The 19,302-nt window shown below is 39.7% G+C and overlaps 1 protein-coding gene across 4 annotated transcripts in view; it reads left to right on the forward strand.

Annotated features, from left to right (window-relative positions):
* ldlrad3 (low density lipoprotein receptor class A domain containing 3) overlaps positions 1-19,302 on the forward strand; it is a 91,237-nt gene that overhangs the window by 32,416 nt on the left and 39,519 nt on the right. For 3 of the 4 annotated variants that reach the window (XM_019361947.2, XM_005470992.4, XM_005470995.4), the window contains exon 2: positions 6,926-7,072. In XM_019361947.2, coding sequence (XP_019217492.1) covers positions 6,926-7,072 — 147 coding nt within the window. Of the gene's footprint in view, positions 1-3,914; positions 5,320-6,925; positions 7,073-19,302 lie in introns of those variants that run through there. The other variant, XM_005470994.3, reaches the window with a different exon arrangement.

Consider the following 19,302-nt stretch of genomic DNA (forward strand, 5'->3'; position numbering starts at 1 on the left):
ATTCAGAAAGTAATACCACCCCACAGTCCCTGATGCACACTATGCACATTCTTTTTTCTGTCTCATTCCTATCATGCTGCAGATGCCAAAAAAGCTGCAGTCACAGCACTTCAGGATCAGCTAACTAGAAAGTAACTTTTTTTCAAAGTAGAAAGTAATTTCAAATGGAACGTTTCAAACAGTTCAACAGACATCACCAAACGCACGCACACAAGCTGTTTCTGTGCAGTTCGACATTCAGTGTGTCTTGCAGTCGATGCGTTGATGCAGTTGCTGTAGTTCAGTGGCAGAAGAAAGACAAAGCTCTGAGAAATGTGTAAGAAATATACTAGGATTGTGAGAGATTAGGTAAGAACTGAAAGTCAAGAACTGCTCAGGAACTGACATTTAATAAAATGTAATGCCCTCATTCTTTTCAGAGTTTTTTAAAGCAGACATTGTCCATAATGTGTCATTGAAGCTATCTTCTTTAATTCTGTGAAATGTCTTTGACAGCAAACAAAATGATAATCTTTTTTGTTTTGTATTTTTTGTTTCAAAGTGTATTGTGGTAATCTCACTATAATTACTGTAACAGAAGTAATATGTAGATACAGACATTTCTAGCAGACAGTGTATCTATGTGAATGCTAAGGTTGGGTGATTGGACGAATATATCGACTATCGACGATAAGCTGAGCCTTTCATCGATCATTTTTAATAGTCCGTGCATGATTACATTGATCCACCCATGAAAAAGTCTGCGCGTGTGCGACTATATTGCCTATCGTCCATTATTGGACTGACTATTGTCGGTCGGAAAATTTTTACATATTGCCCAACCTTAGTGGATGGGCCAATTTGAATGAAACGTAGACACAAACAACGATTTATTACTCGATTATTTTGGTAGTCGACCAGTTTGCCAGGTTTTTCTTTGATTAGTCAATTAGTTAAGAGTAATTGAAATAATCATTATCTCCTCTTCCTGTGGGCAAACCTCCTGTTCTAGGCTCCAGTGCCTCACCTGTTCAACTCTGCCCGCCTGTGACTATTACCCTGTTGTTAAGGAGGTTTACTGTTCAGAATAAACACTAATATTAATGTGAAAAGAAAAAACAAACAAACTAGGAGGCATTAGCTAACAAAACTGAGTTTGCTCAGCAAGCATCAACCATGACAAGTTCCCGCCAGGTAAGCTAACATAAACAAGGTATCAATACGACACACCCACTTAACTCTCTAAAGCTGACCCACCCAGAGTTGACATCACAGCTCCAGGGTGTCAGCGTTTTAAATGCGTGTGCACTGCAGTAGTGCTTTCGTGGAAGGAAAGTGCTGCTTTGCACAGTCTGCATTTAACTTTGTTTTACGCGAAATGCTTAAACATTTTTGAAAACTTCTGTTTCTATTTACTTCTGTCCTCCTGTTTTGCCGTTGGCGCTACGTTCTTCTTCGTCAGTATTGAGTGTAATCTAAATATGGAATGAAGAATTTCAAAAAGAGCTGCTGCCCTGGCAAGAAACACCATTAGGACATAATGGCCCATGTTGGACTGGTGCCATGCTCACTGTTAGGTCAGGGGTAGCAGTCATTAATTTAAATTTAAGCTGATGGTGCACTTAAGGATTACTTGTCAATTTCCACCTTTATCTAGCGTTTGGACAGCAGCCATGATAGCTCGTGTAACATCCGGTTATGTAATATATGGCTAACTCTAATTAACCCAACAAATCAGATCAGTCCTTTTGAGGTGAATCACTTTCCCCCTGCAGTGCTACACCAGATCTTAAGGTTTCCTTACCTGCCGAATTCCATTTTGATCCCTTTGCTAAAGGGCATGAGTATATTATGAGTATACTGGTGTAAGTGTGCACATTGTGCCTTCATTGTGAAGAACAGGTCAGATAAAGCCAGTGAGATGTAATATTTACATTTTGAAAGTGATCTGAACTTATTTTAGTCTTATAAGTTATATTAAAGCATAGTTCAGCGGTCCCCAACCCCCGGGCCTCGGACCGGTACCGGTCCGTGAGTCGTTTGGTACCGGGCCGCAAGAGTTGAGGCTCAGGTGTGAAATGTATGGTTTTCATAGTTTTTATCGGTTTTCAGCGTTATTTTGTTATCTTTTTTATCGTTAACTCGGTTTTCCTGGGTCTTTTCACGTGTGTTATGAATAAATCTTCTTTTTTCGGTACCGGTACTAGTTTTATTTTGTTGTATTTATCCGCGACACCTTAAAGGCCGGTCCGTGAAAATATTGTCGGGCATAAACCGGTCCGTGAGGCAAAAAAGGTTGGGGACCGCTGGCATAGTTAATTAGCAGATGGCTTAAATGCTGCATCAGGTTTATAATAAGATGATTATTGACGATCGTTATGTTATAAATATTTTAATTAGATAGGCTTTATCTTTTTATCAGCTCTTAAACTATATAAGGAAATTTTCCAAGGCATGTATTTATTGACTGTAGCTCGATCTGATCTGATACTTTGTAAAATATCGTCTTCACCCTTTTTTTTTCTTCTGCAAGTTAACATGGGCAAATAAGCCAGCTGGTGTTGATGAGGGTCAAAGGTTGAGCAGTGTAGGGCAGGGCAATATGGCCAAAAATATTTATCACGATATATATTTGAAAATTTGCGATAACAATATAACTGACAATATAATTGACGCGAGACAAAATACTTTACAACTCCACAACTTTATTAGTGCAAAAAACCCTCATCAATGTATTTTCACTTAAATATGCAGCAGTTTTTTATGTACATTAAAGCTATATAAAAATTTAACAGTGCAAATTCAAATTCATTGCTGATAGTTTAACCAAAAGGCATTTCCAGTGGAAACTGGCCGACATATCCTGAGCATAACCATGTATAATATTCACAAAACTTAAAAAGAGGTTATACACACACAATACGGTAATATTATGTTGAAGCACAGTACGTATCACTCTCGAGGCTCTTGACTCCGGTAGCAGTAACGCTCCAACAATCCATCAAGCAGTACGGCTTTGTAGCTTAGCAAAGTCGTACTAAAACATTTTTTAACAGATTTTTGAGCGCCGTGTACCACATAAAATCAGTTTGGTAATAACGACGGCCCGCTTGCATGCTCTACCAAAAAATGTGCTTTTGTGTGAATCTGACGTACGAAACCCAAAGCCGTTCCATACCTCTGAAGTTGCACCATTTTTACAAATCAATTCTGGTTTATCAGTTTCATTCAACGATCCGCTTTCGCCCTTCTCATTCTACGTCGCCGCCATGCTTTTTCCGCCATGTGCGTATGAAAACAAAGGCACTGCGCACTCGTGTTTTACCCATATTCTATCGCAATATTTCATTCTCTTATTATTGCCTAACATTATACCGGTATTACTGTGAACGGTATGATATGGCCCAGCCCTAGAGCAGTGTGTGAGTAAGTAGATTTGTAAGTAAGTTGCAACTTGAAATTGAAAGTGTCTCCTTGAAGCCGAGCTATAAGTTAACACTAATGTGCGACTGCTATCTCTGCACCATCTCTATGCTTCACTGTGCTCTTTAAGTTAAGTTGGATTTTTTTTTTTCACTTGATACAGAAACATCACTGAACCGACTCAAGATAAGAGAAGAGATGACTCATTGTTCTTATGTCAAACCAGCCTTAATGTTTATATGTTGAAGTTGAGAGAAGTGGAAACTTTGTCTACTGAAATATCATGCCACTCAGCTGAAGCTGCTAAGAGTAAGCCCGCTATTTATTTTGGTTTTTGGAAAGGTTGTTTGACAAAAAGATAATCACGGTGATATTATTCATTTCCAGCATCGATGAATCAGCGTAATAAATAATGAAAGAAATAGAAATCTGAATGTTTTCCTGTTCTCATAAGATACAGGAGCTTTTTCTTTTTTATCACTCAGCTTTTTTGTTTCATATTGCATGAGACAAAAGGAGGCGTTGCGTCATGCATTCAGATTCCGAAGGGTTGTGCTGTCTCATTTAAGAGACAATCTATACATGGTTTCCAGTACCTGCTGCTGTTAAAAAAGCAGCAGTGGAAGGATGATGTAAGAACAGATTATTTCTGTGTGTCAGTTACTCAGCTGCACTCTGGAGGCTGGCTACATGTGCTAAGTGAATATCAACGAGCTGTGGTGAAAATGTGGAGTTTTACTTATGAATTCACAAAAGCTCAAAAGTCAGAGGTTTTTATTTGAAGTGGGGTGCAGTGGATTTTGTGGTAATGAAGATTACTTCATTGAGAATGTGTCCCTGTAATGGTTTATTTGAGGAAAATGAACAGTTTCACTGCTGGAAAAGGGGAATTCATTTAACTGGATTATTTTAAAGGACTGAACAAATAGAAGCAGCATCTGAACATAAATACAGAACGATATCTATGATCTGTATCCATCCAAGCATTTTAGAGGTTTTAATATTTTTCATTACCATTGTGCATTTAACATTTTTATCCCTTTTCTCATTTTCAGTTTTTGTTGAGAAGGACATTTAGACATCCATCAATGTCTTTTGTTATAAATATTTAATGTCAAATAAAATAAAAAAGCTGCAGGTACCTACATATATTAAGTAGTGTGCCGAATTCTTGAGCTTAAAAAGCTGAAAAGTCAATATTTGGTATGACCAGCTGAGTTCTTTAGCACAGCCTGAACTCTTTTAGGTAAGCCTTGTTTTAATTTCTTTAAGCAGTCAGTGGTTCTGCCGGCTCCTTGAAGGGCGTTCAAAACTCTTCGTTGGATGTTGGCTGCCTTTTGTTCAGTTCTGTTCAAGCTGATCCCACACCACTTTAATAATATTGACGTCCAGGCTCCGGAGGAGGGCCAAGTTCATGACTGATAGTGTTCCATTGTGTGTTTTTTCTATTCAGGTATGCTTTTACTGCACTGGCAGTGTGTTTGGGATCGTGCTGAAAAAGAATCCGTTGCCAGTCAGTTGCTTTCCAGATTTCCATGGTATTCCATGGTGTTGCACAGTGGATCAAAATCCAACTCCATTCATAACTCCATCAATTGTGACAAGATCTCCAACTCAGCTGTCTGAAATGCAGCCCCAAACCATGATAGAGCTCCTGTCGTGTTTTACAGATGGCTCTAGACACTCACTGTTGTAGCTCTCTCCTGACTTCCTCCTGCTGACAATTTGAACCAGAAATGTCAAATTTGGATTCATCACTCCATCAGACCTGTTTCCACTTATTTAAGTCAGGTTATGGTGTAATTTGGCATACCTCAGCCTTTTCTCTCTGTTTCCTTTTATGTTCACGATAGCCGCCCTTCCACTGAGACCATCTCTAATGAGGCTTCAGTGAACAGCAGATGGATCAACTGAAAGGTTAGATGAATCTCTCAGGTCATGTGTCAGGTCTTTGCGGGGTTTCCTCTTACTTACTTTAGGGCGTGACTTTCAGATACTGTTCATCTGCTGCAGATTGTTTAGTTGTGGGTGGGGTGGGGGGGTTCTGAGCTGATTTTGTCCCCTACTTGTCTGTTTTCTTTTTAAGCATACACTGCACACCTGGCCAAGATATAGCAGTTTTGTTTAGTTTTGTTTTGTTTTTTAAAGCTAAAAGCACTTTGGGAATCATCTTTTTGATGCAAAATTCTATTTTATGGCTGTGAAAATATAAGATGTCGAGCTATATCTGGCATTTTCATAGATTCAACTAAAGAAATCGGAACAGTTGATATGTTTTTGCAACAGGCTGGTAGTAACAAATATGCCATTTAAAATTGTTGCTTTAAGTTGTCTGTCTTGTGTAGACAAAACACTGGGACATCCGTTGGGTTAGATGTGCTTTGTATGCTTGGTTAGGTTAGTGTTAAATGGTTTAACAATAAAATAAAATAAAAACCATTCCTCTGAAAATGGTCGGGTACAACAATTAAACTGGAAATGAGCAAAAACCTGCCTGTGTAAAAAGAAATACTTTGAAAGACTGTCGGAAAGCCTGAATAACTATTAAAAGCCAAACCATAAAAGCACTTTAAAAAATTACTGGCTTCATGAAAACAAATATGAACAAACGAAGGACTTAAGACTTTATGGAGTACTGTGCAGTTCATTCATGTATCAATATATCCCTCCTTTTTTGTTTTTCAGTTCAGTCATGAAATTAAATTAAAAAAGAAAAAGAACCAAAAGAGCACGGTAAATAATAATTACATTTTCACATCGCTGCACTTTACAATTGGAGTCATTTAAGCTGAGGACTCCATCAGTCATTGTTCTGGTAAGCCACACTGCCATTTAAGGTGCAAAGGTCCATACGTTTTCACAGCAGGTGCACTTTTTGCATCTTGTCCTCAAGTGTAATAAAGCGGCCTAGCAGCTGAACCCGTTTTAGCACTGCAACATAAAAGTGTTCCACGGTCTGTCCGAGACGCCTTATTACTGCCACATAGCTAAACTGCTCACCACATAGTGTCAAATCTCAGCCAAAAGGCCATGTTTCACATTCCAGCCCATTATGCCGCAGCTGCACTGCGTCAACTAGAAATGCCCCAAACTGATTCGGGGCACATGATTACTGTGCCGACGGTGGGCTTATTTTCGTTCTGCGCGTGTGTATCGGTGCATCTGTGTAAGTCTAGGGTGAAATATGTGCTCTGTTTGTATATTAGTGTTCTTTGATGTTTGTATCTTTATCTTCCCTATCCTGATTTTCACCCACAATACTGTTAACACCGAATGACCTAGACCGCTTTTGTATTCATGAGATCTTCCTCTGTTTATTTGCTCATAGATTGATACGGCTTTTTAAATAGAGCCGCTGCCTTTAATATTTTTCTGTCTTTAGACAATGGAGATAATAACAGATTTCCATTTTGACTCTGGTGATGAGTATCGCTGTAATGCAATCCCTCTACCTGTTTGATTTCTTTACAGAGCGAGTTTGTAATAGTCTGTCTTCTCCTCTGTTTCTCTTGTTTATCAACAGAGAGCCAGCTGCTTCCAGGGAATAACTTCACCACGGACTGCAACATCCCTGGAATCTTCATGTGTGGCGATGGCAAGTGTGTCCCAGGCGGGCGGCAGTGTAATGGACTACCCGACTGCTTTGACAAAAGTGACGAGAAAGGCTGTCGTAAGTTCGCGTAATGAGTAAATCCCTTTTTAACAACTAGATCCGCCTTTACCGTTGAAGCCAAATTGATTATTTAGAGTTACATCAAGTCTTCGCAGCTCCTGAACTCTTTTTGCGATCCAGCAGTTGTACTTCTTCTGACATCCCTGTCCAAAGAGCCACAAGGGCCACTTAAAACTAATTCTCTGCCAACTTAAATGAACTTCCCTCCTCAATCCTCAAATCACTCTCCCCCTCAGTGCACAGCCTTCCTCTTTTTCTTCCAGACCCTTGGCCTCAGTTTAGCACCAGGACGAAATTTAATACCATCAAAGCAAAGGCCCATTACTTCTGTGCGCACGAATAGTGGCGCGTGCATAATTCTACTGTAAGGCTACAGTAATAGTTTGGTTTTGATCCTCAAATTTAGTTGGCTTTGATCTTTCTGGTCTGCAGCTCCTCCTCTTCTCCCGCCCATCTCAGCCAGAGCTCACACAAAGATGGGATTGCTGATGAAGATCGACTTTGAGGCGCTGCCACACCAAATAGAATCCCTCATCTCCCGATATGTTCATCCCTCTGAATGTCTCGCCCTCCCGTTTTCAGTCGTCTCTGTGCACCATCCCAGTTTATCTCATCTGATCATTTTTGGCTTGTAATTTGCTTTGCAGAGGCCTGTTTTCATTTAGCAAGCAATAAACCTCCTCTTAAATCTTTTTTTGGTTTTTCCTAACCCTGCTAATTCTCCCCCAGTTAGAAAACAAAAACAAAACATATGGTCTGCCCTCCATTCTGTCGTCATTTTCTTTGTTTTTCCCTCCTCGAACAGTCACTTCTCTCACTGTTCTCTTCTTAGCAGCTCAGGGAAAAGGCAGACGACTCTTGACAAAGGTGTGCTCCCTGGCATACAAGCACACACACACTGTCACACTACAGTCGCTAAACGTACTGTATGGGTCATTGGTTGTCTTAATTTGGAATGACTTGGAAATTTAAGATGTATATTCATAGGGAATTTTATTGTACAGACTAATCTTTTTTTTTTTTGTATACCTTTCGCTTGTGATGCCCTTTAACTTACAGAAAGACTGTTGCATTAATAGACTGCTATACGTTCAGATTCTCATCACTCACTGACCTTAATCTGTCAACAACTGTCAGACATGGAATAGTATCATTTATGCATAAAGTATCGGATACTTCCAGTATAATACAGCCTCTATATCATTCTGGTCAGCCACTTTCACTCCAACAACATGCAATTAGTGCTATAGTTGCAGTTACTTGTATTTTAAACATGACAAAACTGACAAATTAAATGGAAAAAAATATTTGAGGAATGTCTGGTAGCCTCTGAGCTAACAGATGAGGATAACATAAGCTGTTTATGATCAGGGTTAGACTAGCATAACTTGTTAGCTCAAAAAATTGTCTTGCAAGTGAATGGAGGCGTCTGCATTGGTGCTTTTTCCTCAAATACATGTCATTTATAACGAGAAGGAGTATATCCACATCTGCGAACCATTTTAAACTTTGGCACAACACGAAAGGAACGAGACACCCCACTGTGTTTGTGATTGGAGTTTGAATTCAGTTATCTTCCTTGCTGCATCCTCAAGAAAGCAGATCACTAAACTGCCAACATAAACTGAATGTATATAGTGCACGTGGTGTCTCTCGCTGACATAACATGTACTGTATGTACTATATACTGCTAAAGATTAAAACAAGTTATCACAAGGCATCACACTCAGCCTGCTTGGGCTGTCAGAGCGCTATTTGTGTTTGCTGTAGACATCTACATTATCTGCTCTGGCATAAGTGGGCCTTATTATCCTCAAGTAGATGGCTAGTTGTCGGTTGGTATCTCTGGCGACTGCTTCATGAAATCCCCAGACAAACTTCTGGCTCCATTAGGGGCTCTGCAGAGACAGACAGACAGATGGAGGGATCGGAAACAAGGGAGTAAGAGAAAGAGAGGGGGCAAAAAGGGGGACTCATTATTGTGGCTTCAGCAAGAGTTCTGTCAGGATGTGTATTATCTAAGGAGAACACAGTGCCTGGAAACTTTGTGACTGCAGCTATGCATTCTCTGCAGGTTGACTTATAATTAGACACCCCCTCTAAGAAAACACAAATAAACTCACAGTTATGGGTATATGTGGAAGGTGGTAGGTTTGTTGACTCTGTTTGCTTTCCTTCTGTCGTTGAGACGCAAGGGTAGTTTGTTTCGATAGCATACTTCTCAGAAAAGCACATTATAAATATTACTATTGTTACAAATGATTGCTGCAAGGCTTGCTTTCTTTACATTTATAGTATCAGAAATCTCTAGGGTGTCTAATGTCCATCCGCTGCCCTTTGCACTTATAGTCATTACCATGGAGGCAGAGCAGTGTTGACTACTACTGGGTATTAAATTTCCTTCCATCTGTAATGTGAGCAGATGGCTTTTGTCAAAAGGTTTCCATAAATACACAGCTTAATTGTTGATACGTGTCGATGTCTACATCATTTCCGTCTCTTAGTCCATTTTAAGTATCACACTAGTGGATTAAAAAAACAACAAAACAATTCAATTCCCCTCTTTCTGTGGCTCATAGGCATGGAAAGATTGTGCTTTGCAGGCATGCATATATTTGGTGACTTTGTGTTGTGTTTATTTTTGCCATATGTGTGACCGTATAAAATTCTCTGGTACATTTTTTTTTTTTTTTTTTTTTGCTGCAGAGCAGTGCCTATTTTTACCTCATTCATTTGCAGAAGACAGCTGTACTCAGAAAGTAGATCCCGCATAAGCCCCTGCTCTTTAGCCAGCAGATTGTGCTGATGTCTCTCACCAAGGAATACTTATCCTGTACCTGAGGTAAAGGTCATATGTGGGGACCATCCCCCTGGTGTCTCATTAATGAGAATTTTATTTTTGAACACCATGTAGCTAATGGAAAACACAAGAGACAACAAATCAGTCTCAAGTCTTTTTGCTATCTTCAACATGCAAACAACAATTCTCATGTGAATCTGTATGAAATTAGTCAAACGTGAACATAGTTTTTAAAAACAAGCATATACACTCATGCTGATGTTCAGCAGTCCAGTCAGTAAGCTAAAAAAATTTGGAAGATGGATCCACCTACACATGAACTTAGGACGACGTTCTCTAGTAGAGTTTTATTTTTTGCCAGCAGCTGTTTTGCTTCCAAAATAAACTTCTTTCTGCCTTTTTTATTGACCTGGTTATATTTTATTCCAGTGTTGATACCAGTTAGACGGTTCGCATTTGCATTTGCATTTGCATGTTCTTTTCTCAATCCGTTATTTATTTGTAGATATATCTCATTATGTCACACCTGTCAGCCCAGGAATTGTCTCCTGAATGGCCAAGAATGTTTATTTGCCTAGAAAAAGCACTCATGTCTTCTTCCCAAACCCCACTGCTCCTCTGCTGTTTGTTTGTTCTTCCAGTCCCCTGTAGCACAATGGTCAACTGGAGTTGTGTAAATACTTTTTGCTGGCTCTTAAATAACAGTTTTGGCTGAGGGAAAAAGGCAATATCTCCAGCCTGAGTCTTATTTCATTTAAGATGAATCTTATTGTATTTCCGCCTCACTAGTTGAGGCCAGGATCCCCAAAGTATTGTTTTGATCGAGCCTTTTTTCTCCTGGAGTGCAACCTCTACTTTGCTGTACATGAAATTAATTACATTTTAGATGAAAACATGTCATTTGTAGTCTGTCTCTTTTTTGCAGTTATTCAGTCCTGGGGATCTGCCATCTATGGGCAGTGCTTGTGTATATATGTATGTCGGCAGATTAAAGGGGTCTTTAAGCTGAGATTCAGAGGCAGGCTGTTGAATAATTCCTCACACAAAGAGGTCAGAAGTACCATCCTGCTCTCTGGTGTCCATAGCGCCAGCCCGGGAGAGTGTTAGACGAAATGGATGCTGACAGACGAGAGGAGGAGGAGAGCTGACTGAGCTCACTGGGCCTCAGAGCCAGGATTAGCCTCTTTGCCCTTGTCTGGACAGGACATGAGTAGACGAGAGAGGACGGATACATAGCAGGGCCAAAAGGGTGAGTGGACATGATTTAGAAAGCAAGAAGTGTGGAATCAAAGACGCAGACACAGAAATGTAGTTAGGAGAAAGAGAAAAGACGGAGAAGTGCATTTCAAAGCAATGATTGTTCTGAACTAGTGGCCCTGTGGGCTGAGGCTCTGGCCTCTCTGTGTGGGAGAGTTCACATATTCCGAACTCTGCACAAACTTCTCTGAAACTTCTATGCTGCTTTGAACTACATTGCCCAACAGGAAGGCCACTGGCTCTCACAGAGAGATCAGAATGCACTGGTCATACCGAAAGGCTGCGCATCTCCTAATTTCAATGCTTAAACTCAAGTTGTTTGCATGGCAGCATGCCCTTAATTAGGGCGATAACTCTTCACTGCTTGAACTTGATCTTGAACATTTGTAATTGTTGCACAGTGGGTCAATTAAAATCAAGCTATGAGGGGGGAAAACACTTCACTAGAACTTCTTCTGCCCAAATATAAATAATAAAATCAGGGAGATATTCAGAAGTTGTTTTGTTTAATGTAAGACAGAGTACACAAACCAACAGTTACTGTAAAATAGAGTAAATCTTACCAAAAGGACTATTAATACAATTGAGCTGAGCTACAATACCATTCATTTGTCATGCCAATCAGTAAAGCTTGGTTTATGCCTTACATTTAGCAGCAATGTTTGACATCTTTAAACAATATGAACTTAAATCTGTCTGTTATTCCAGACATGCTTGAATCATTTATTTGTGAACTGTATCCTCACACGTGGTCTGCTATTGAAGTCTCTATTAAGACTCTATTAACAGTGCAAAATATCAGTATTTCAAGTTTTAATTTCTTGTTCCACTTTTTATTGATCCACTTTGATCTTCATAACATTTAGGAGCAAAATAAACTCCTGTTTATTGGATTAAATGAACATTAAAGCCGGGACCAACATCAATAGTGCTTTTTGTTGTTGTTGTTTTTTTTCCGTTTGTTTTTTGTGTACAGTACTGGCCTTCGCACAAAATACTCATGAGATGGCTAAGATTAGGACTGTGTGTGTTTACACGATAAGAAAAGTGACCAGTGTGCCTAATTGTAAGACGAGCAATATAAAGTTGGGCAAATGCTCCCCGCTTTACATGACAGTGTTTGTATACTGTATGTAGCTCGTTTGTGTGTGTTTAATTTATGAGGACAGACTAGAAGGATATGCAGGTGACTTCAGTTATAAATAGTGTGAATGATTTATGTGTCAATTATTGTTTATTACGCTTAAGCCAAGATCAAGCTTAGTTTAAATAGTTTCCTAATATTGTGAAGCAAAATTTAAATGTTGTTTTATTACTGCAAATGTAATTAAAGGCTTAACAACAGATGTTAAGCCTACCAAACTAATGAAAAAGGGAGAGCAAAGCCAACAGAGAAATGAAATGGTGCTTTCACTTCACCATCAGTTGAGCTCACTTGACCTCTCTTCGCCATTAAATCACAATCACGTCACGAACTATTGCAAACAAATTGTTGCAACTTGTTGTGTAAGAAATCCTTTGTGTGGCTAAGGTAAAGTGGGTTGTCTGCCAACTGGAAGGTCGGTGGATCGATTCTCCAGCTACTACAGTCTGTATGCTAAGTCAACTAGAACAGGAGCTACATGTACACGCCTACCTGTGCAGTGCTAATAGTAGTAACTCTTAATGCAACATGGACATTAAAAAGAGTGAGAAAACTATCCAAACTAGAATTCTGTAGATGGCAGTAAAGATATTTGTTTTCTCGCTCTGCTCCCAGCGAGCCAATCAACAGCCAAACAGGGAATCTTATGAGCCAGCCATATTGTGGCACTGACACAGGACTGATATTGGTAACAAGCACAGCCTGCTTATGAGCTGTTACATTATAGTCATATTGCTTAAATCAACATCATAGTAAAGATGTGTCCATAACATGTAGTAGAATGGTAGAGATTTGTTCTGGGCTCTGGTAGGATGATGCAGAGACACTGACTTTTCCAGGACTGAGCTGCTGTTAGAGTTGTGTAACTTAGTATATGTGGGTTTGTTTTTCCGACATTGGACTGGTGATTCTATGAATGCAGTTTTTCTAACTCTGCACTGCTTTTAACTCTCATCCTACTGAGTTTCCATGAAAATCCTAGTAGTAGCTATATTTGATATCACGTCTACTCAAAATATTAGTTTTTTTCTGTCATTTCACCTTTTTTATGAATTGTCAGTCAGTTTGTTCCTAATGATGGCTTAGCGGTTATTGGAGTTACAAATGTTTTGACCCCAGTCAAAAGCAAAATTCTGCCTATGCAGTATTAATAAATTAAAGTATTTATTTAGTTGTTTAGTTTTTGTCATGGGTCCTCAATTAAAGTATCATATAGTTTCAAGCACTAGCCCATCATTGCTGTAACATTGCCTGGAGGAAAACTCCACCTGCTGATGTGACTGCAGTGCTCGGCTTGAATAAGGTTTTACCTTTGCTCCTGAATCACGAACAGGAAGGTAGAAACTGTTTGCTCCTCCTGTTACATGCCAGCATGTCCTGAGCATAGCATGAGGTAAACTGTGTGCTATAACTGCCTGTTGTTTGTGTTTAGCTTCAGTTGCTTTGAATTGTTTCCTCTCCCTGGACAACTCTAGCTAGAGCTCGGTTTGCATTGCCAGCAATAAATCAGACTCATTCCCAGTGGGTGCTCAGGTCCACTGCTCTCCCCTTTGTCACAGATTTTTTTTCATAATAATTAAGGGGAGAATTTCTAGGCCTAGCTGAGGGAGGTGGTTTTCGGGTCTCAGGATTTTGACTCTGCTTCTCACAAATAATGTGGTTTTGTTGGCTTCATCAAACCATGACCTCCAGCTTGTAGCTGAGCATGAAGTGTCGGGAACAAGATTTAGCACCCCCCAATTCTGAGGCCACGGTTCTCAACTGGACAAAGGTGGAGTGCCCACTCTAGGTCGGGAACAAGTTGATGCCTCAAGAGGAGGAGCATTCTCATGTCTTATTTACGAGTGAGGGAAGAGTTGAGAGTGAGTGTAACAGACAGATTCGTGCAGCTTCTTTTGTAATTGGAGTGCTGCACCAATCTTCTGTAGTGTGACAGTGAAGCTGTCAATTTATAGGTCAGTCTACATTCCTACCCTCACCTGTGGTCACAAATTCTGGGTAGTGACAAAAAAACAACATTGCAGATATAAGCAGTGGAAACGAGCTTCCTCCAGAGGGTGTCATTTGCGAAGGACTCGGAGTAGAGCCAGTAGTCTTCCATGTTGAAATGTTCAAACTGAGGAGAAGGCTGCCTCTTTGGTGTCTCCTCGGTCAGGTGTTTCAGGCATGTCCTAATTGTAACTTTGCAATAAAAAATATCTGAAATTAAAATAAGAAGACGACGAAGAATAAAGTGGGCTTTGGAGTGTCAAGGCTTGGTTCTAGAAGTGCTTTGAGAAATCTGTAGTCGCAAATATCCAGTTTGGTTTCCAATATAAATATCATGCATCCCGAGAGGGGTCGGTCTTGGTATCAGCCTACCCAATAAAAAAGAAATGAGAAATAAAATATTAAAATATAAAGTATTTGGAAGATGGAAAACAGACAAAGGTTTAATGGGTCAGAGTCTGGTGGATTCCATGAGCTTAATGGTTGATTAATCAATAAGCTGGTGTAATTGATACCAAGGAACTGGGCTGAAATATTTATTAGGTTCCTGCATGAAGTCTTTCACTCTGGTGCCATGTCTTTCTTCTTCTCTGACTCTTTGTTCGCTTTCGACTGAACGCTATCCTTGTTCCATCGATTTTCACAAATTAGCCAAAATGATTGCTTCTGACGCTTCAAAGGAATAAGAAATGCTGTCTTGTCATTTTAGAACACATTGTTGAGCACTATCAGTTCAAACGAGCCAATTTTAGCAGTATGTTGCTTTCTATGATGAATATTGCAGCAGCGTTATTATCTGACAGATCGTGCGCTGCTTTTTCACCATATGCCCTTGCTTCTCTTCCCTTTATTGGAATTTGTTGAAATATCACTGATATTTTACACACGCCTTTGCTGTGTGGTATACGAGCCGTTCTCGTTACCCCATCTAGCACAAAGTTTGATGGCTTTGCAGAACACCATTGGTCCATAAACACGTAAGATGAAGGCAGCTCTATAATGTTGCAATGCCCCTCACGGAGTGCTATTGTATTGTACAAAAGAGTGTGCAGGGCTTAGACAGTGAAATGTACAGTGCAATGTAGGGATTATTTTGATCCCTAGGCCCACTGCACTGAAACTACCCATGCCCTTTTTGCTTGCACCCTGACTCCATTACCTATTGATTTCTTCCTTTCAGAAATACTCTGCAAGGTCAGAGAAACCTTTGAAGTCATCAGTCTTTTCTACTCTTTCTTAGTTTCTGTTCTCTCCTCACTCCAAGTGTTTTCCTTCTTGTTAGTCTCTTCACCAAGTCCTTCTCCTTACTCTGTCAGTCATGCATGCCCATCATGGCTGCGACTACCTGAGCTGAACATTCTGTTCTCTGAAGAACCAATCAGGGGAGAATAATTTGAGGGCATAGAGGCGCACACCGGGGGAAGAGCAAAAGCATGCCATCGCCAACAGGGTTGTCGGATTCCACCCGACATGAACAGTGAAGCCACAGGGGAGATGAATATAAAGAGCAGTGCTCTGTTTCAATTTCTGTTGCGTCATCCAATGATTTAAGTACAAAATATGTCACGGTGCTACAAATCCAGGTCAGGATTTGAACCATGGTTAGCCTGTAGATTATGAAAAAGGAGAGGAAAAAAACAAGTCTTCTTTTATTTATTTACCTTTAAGTTAAAATTAAAAGACAATTGTCACATAGGTGTTTAGCAGAAGTGTCCTTTTTAATAAAAATGTCAAGGATTATGTGTAATTGCATATATCAGACAACAAAAAACAGAGACATGTTTGGTTTTTCTGTGCCTGTGATTGTGTGTCCTCCACCTGTGAGCTTCAGTGTGAACCAGGCATGTTTTTCTGCAAGTGATAGTCTTACTTCAAGAAATCTGCTCGACTGCTTACCCCATTCGTTTTCATTTGTGCTGCTCAGCTGAACACTGGAACTAAGTTTGGAAGCCACCCAACACCCTGTCTGCTTTTCGTAAACAAACTTCTACAAAGGCTTAGAGGAGCGAGAGAAAATTTGGCACAAAAGTAAAGCAGTAAACAGTGATGACAGAAGGGATGAAGGCAGGATGAAATCGATGCTTATACAATGTAAATTGAAGAGTGTAGCAGAGGACCTGAAATCAATCAGCATTACCTGGATCAGCAGCGGTATTTAAAGTTGAACTGCTAATGCCCGGGTTATTGAATAAAACAGAGCACCTTTACAGAATCATCAAAAGGAAAGTTAATATGGTTTTGTGTTGCCATCTCTTCCACTCTAGTTTGATGGGTCTAATTAAGTTTTTGCATTTTTGCTTCATAAACAGCTTGGCTTAGGCTATGAGGGGGTATGCAACCCAAAAACACAGCTAAGCACATTAGCTATATCTGTCCAGCCAGCTGTGTTTGTCCCACCCACCAATTCCCCTTCATAAGCTTGCCCTTGATGTGACTTTTAAGTTAATTTTGTGCACAGACGCTGGGTCGGATGAATCCTAGCCAGCTGCATAAGTGGTAATTAGGATTCACATGAATCTCAGAGCAATAACATTTCTTTCTTATGTATAGAAATAGAAAAGAAAATCGGTAAAAGAAGAAACATCAGTGTAAATGAATACAAATAGATAATAAAGGATTATGTTTCCTTTGTTTGGGGCCAGCAGAATCTCACTTTAACCCCCAGCGGGAGCGCGTGTTTTTGTTTTATTACTAATCTTTTAATATCCCTGAAAGCTACAGAAGAAGACTTTTATGAATGTGATATGCCACACAAAATGAGATTTGGGTGTTTAGGGGCTCTGCTGGCCAGGTAAACAAAGGTTTCCCAGACTATAGACACATAGATCGGGCACTATCCCAGCTTCCTCCCGCATCCAGAGGATTACATTTCATCCTGGAGATGGGTGCTCCAAAGCCTTGTGGTTGTTGCGCCTTGCCCTCCCTGTTGCTACACATAATCGCCACAGCTTGAAAGAGCTCATAAATCAGGCTACCGCAATAAATTGTAGAGGGAAAAATGTGCACCCCTGGCATTTGAAGCAGCACATTGCCAGCCTATGAGCGAGCCAATTCTACCCACTGTATTCAACGCAGGGAAACAAAACACATAGAAGGTTTGGTGGCTTTCTTTGACATTTCTAGCATGCCCACTCACTTCCCCCTTCCTGTGTGTTTGTATGTGTGGGTTGCTCCATCCTTCTGTTGTTTCCAAGTGTTCATAAAATGTATCATGCTACTTCCTCACTGGCATGCGTTTCTGTTATTTACCAAAGCATCATAACAATGTCTTAGATTTTCCTTTCTCTGTCCTTAGTAGGTAAGTACTGTTACAATGAGAGCAGCTCTGATTAGAAGCCAGATTTCCAAATGCCAACTTTACTTCAGTGCTTATTACTGGAAGGGAAAAATGCATCCAGTAGGTAATTTAAAAAAAACTCTCTAATAGAGAAACATAAGTCTGAAACATTGTATTTTATAAAAAATATCACTCAGCAATGCAAACTGTAAATATAGCAACCATGATTCTCTTGCAGCAACGTGTGTATTTCCTGGTTGGAATCCGACTTCTACAGTAACTTTGCAGGGTCTTTTCTGATGTCTTTGCTTGTATCTACCTGTTATCTTGCTTTTCTTCTTCTGCCAGGGAAGATCAATGAGTTTGAGGTAAAAAGCCAGGACTTGGTGCTTAACTGAGGTTGCCAGGCATTGATGTTCTGCAAGCTCTTCACTCAGTCTCAGGGCTGTCCTGAGAGATAAGGCCCATGGCCTGCTTAGGCTGATCAATGGCAGAATCCATACAAACCCTCTCCCACACGATTTGCTTTCTTTGTCTTTGTTATTAACTGATTGTTTTTTTTCTCCTCTTATCAGTACTCTTTGGTCAAGATCTTACCCATTATGTGTCATAATTGTGGAAATGGGAGTAATATGAGTATATAATGTTGAATGGCTGTGTGTCTTTGAATGTTAGAACATGCATGTATAAAGTTAGCTCTTGACATTTTTGGACAATGACAATTTTTTTTCGCTGCAGTAGATATGAAAAGGAACAAATGCAAATGAAATGCAGACTTTCAGCTTTTAAATTATTATAATCATACATAAGCTGTTAATTTGTAATACTTTGAAGAAATCTTTTAGAGGCAATGACTATCAAGCCAAGGAACCATGGATGTCACCAAAATGAGTTTTTCTCAGTTGTGATGTTTTGCTGAACCTTTTCCTGCATCTGTTTTTGGTTATTGTTTGATCACGGGTCAATTTCCCCTTAGTTTTACCTGTTTATCAAGTGAAATGTCTTCTAGATCAGGTTGAAATCAGCTGACTGACTTGGGCAATTGAAAATATTCTGTTACTATTGGATCTCTATCTGCACTGTCCAGTTAGTTATGCTTAATTAGGATGCATCTGTTTAAAAAGGATAGCCCTAAACACTTTGGGATAACTTTCGAATATAACCAGTAAGAACTAGTGACCCGTTACCATTGGGAACCACTAACGTTGCTGTTTTTTAACAGATGATTTAGTATGTTTCTGATAATAAGCCATCCCATCCACATTTTTTGTGTCATTCTGTTACAGGCTAATCTTATCACCTGGCAGATGAAAAGCTATGTTTTGACATGTATGTGTGTTTATTTGGCAAAGTCTAATTTGGCCTTTGTCTTGGTGAGACTGATCATTGGTTTCTACCTTGTGCTGAACCTTTCTGAATATTGTGATGGGAATTTTCTTTAGCATATGACTGATGCTGTGATCATTACTGTTGATTTCAATGGAAATCTAGACCTTATGCTGTTGGTTTCACCATTGTGTTGTTTCTCAGAATGTGCCAAACTGTTGATTTGGCCAGTTCTAGAGTTATGTTACATTAAACTGCTTTAAAGGGGATAGTTCAAATACATTTGAAGCCTCTGAAAGTAGAGGACTATGGTTTATGCAGTGTTTTTGTTCAACTCTTTGAAGCAAAGATAAGAGTATGCACTGATTTTATTCCTCTTCCTTTGCCCTGATTGTTTCATTTCAAATCTATCATGGTGTTCTAGAAATGCAAAA

This window comes from Oreochromis niloticus, linkage group LG7 (genome assembly GCF_001858045.2).
Source record: "Oreochromis niloticus isolate F11D_XX linkage group LG7, O_niloticus_UMD_NMBU, whole genome shotgun sequence".
Taxonomy (NCBI): domain Eukaryota; kingdom Metazoa; phylum Chordata; class Actinopteri; order Cichliformes; family Cichlidae; genus Oreochromis; species Oreochromis niloticus.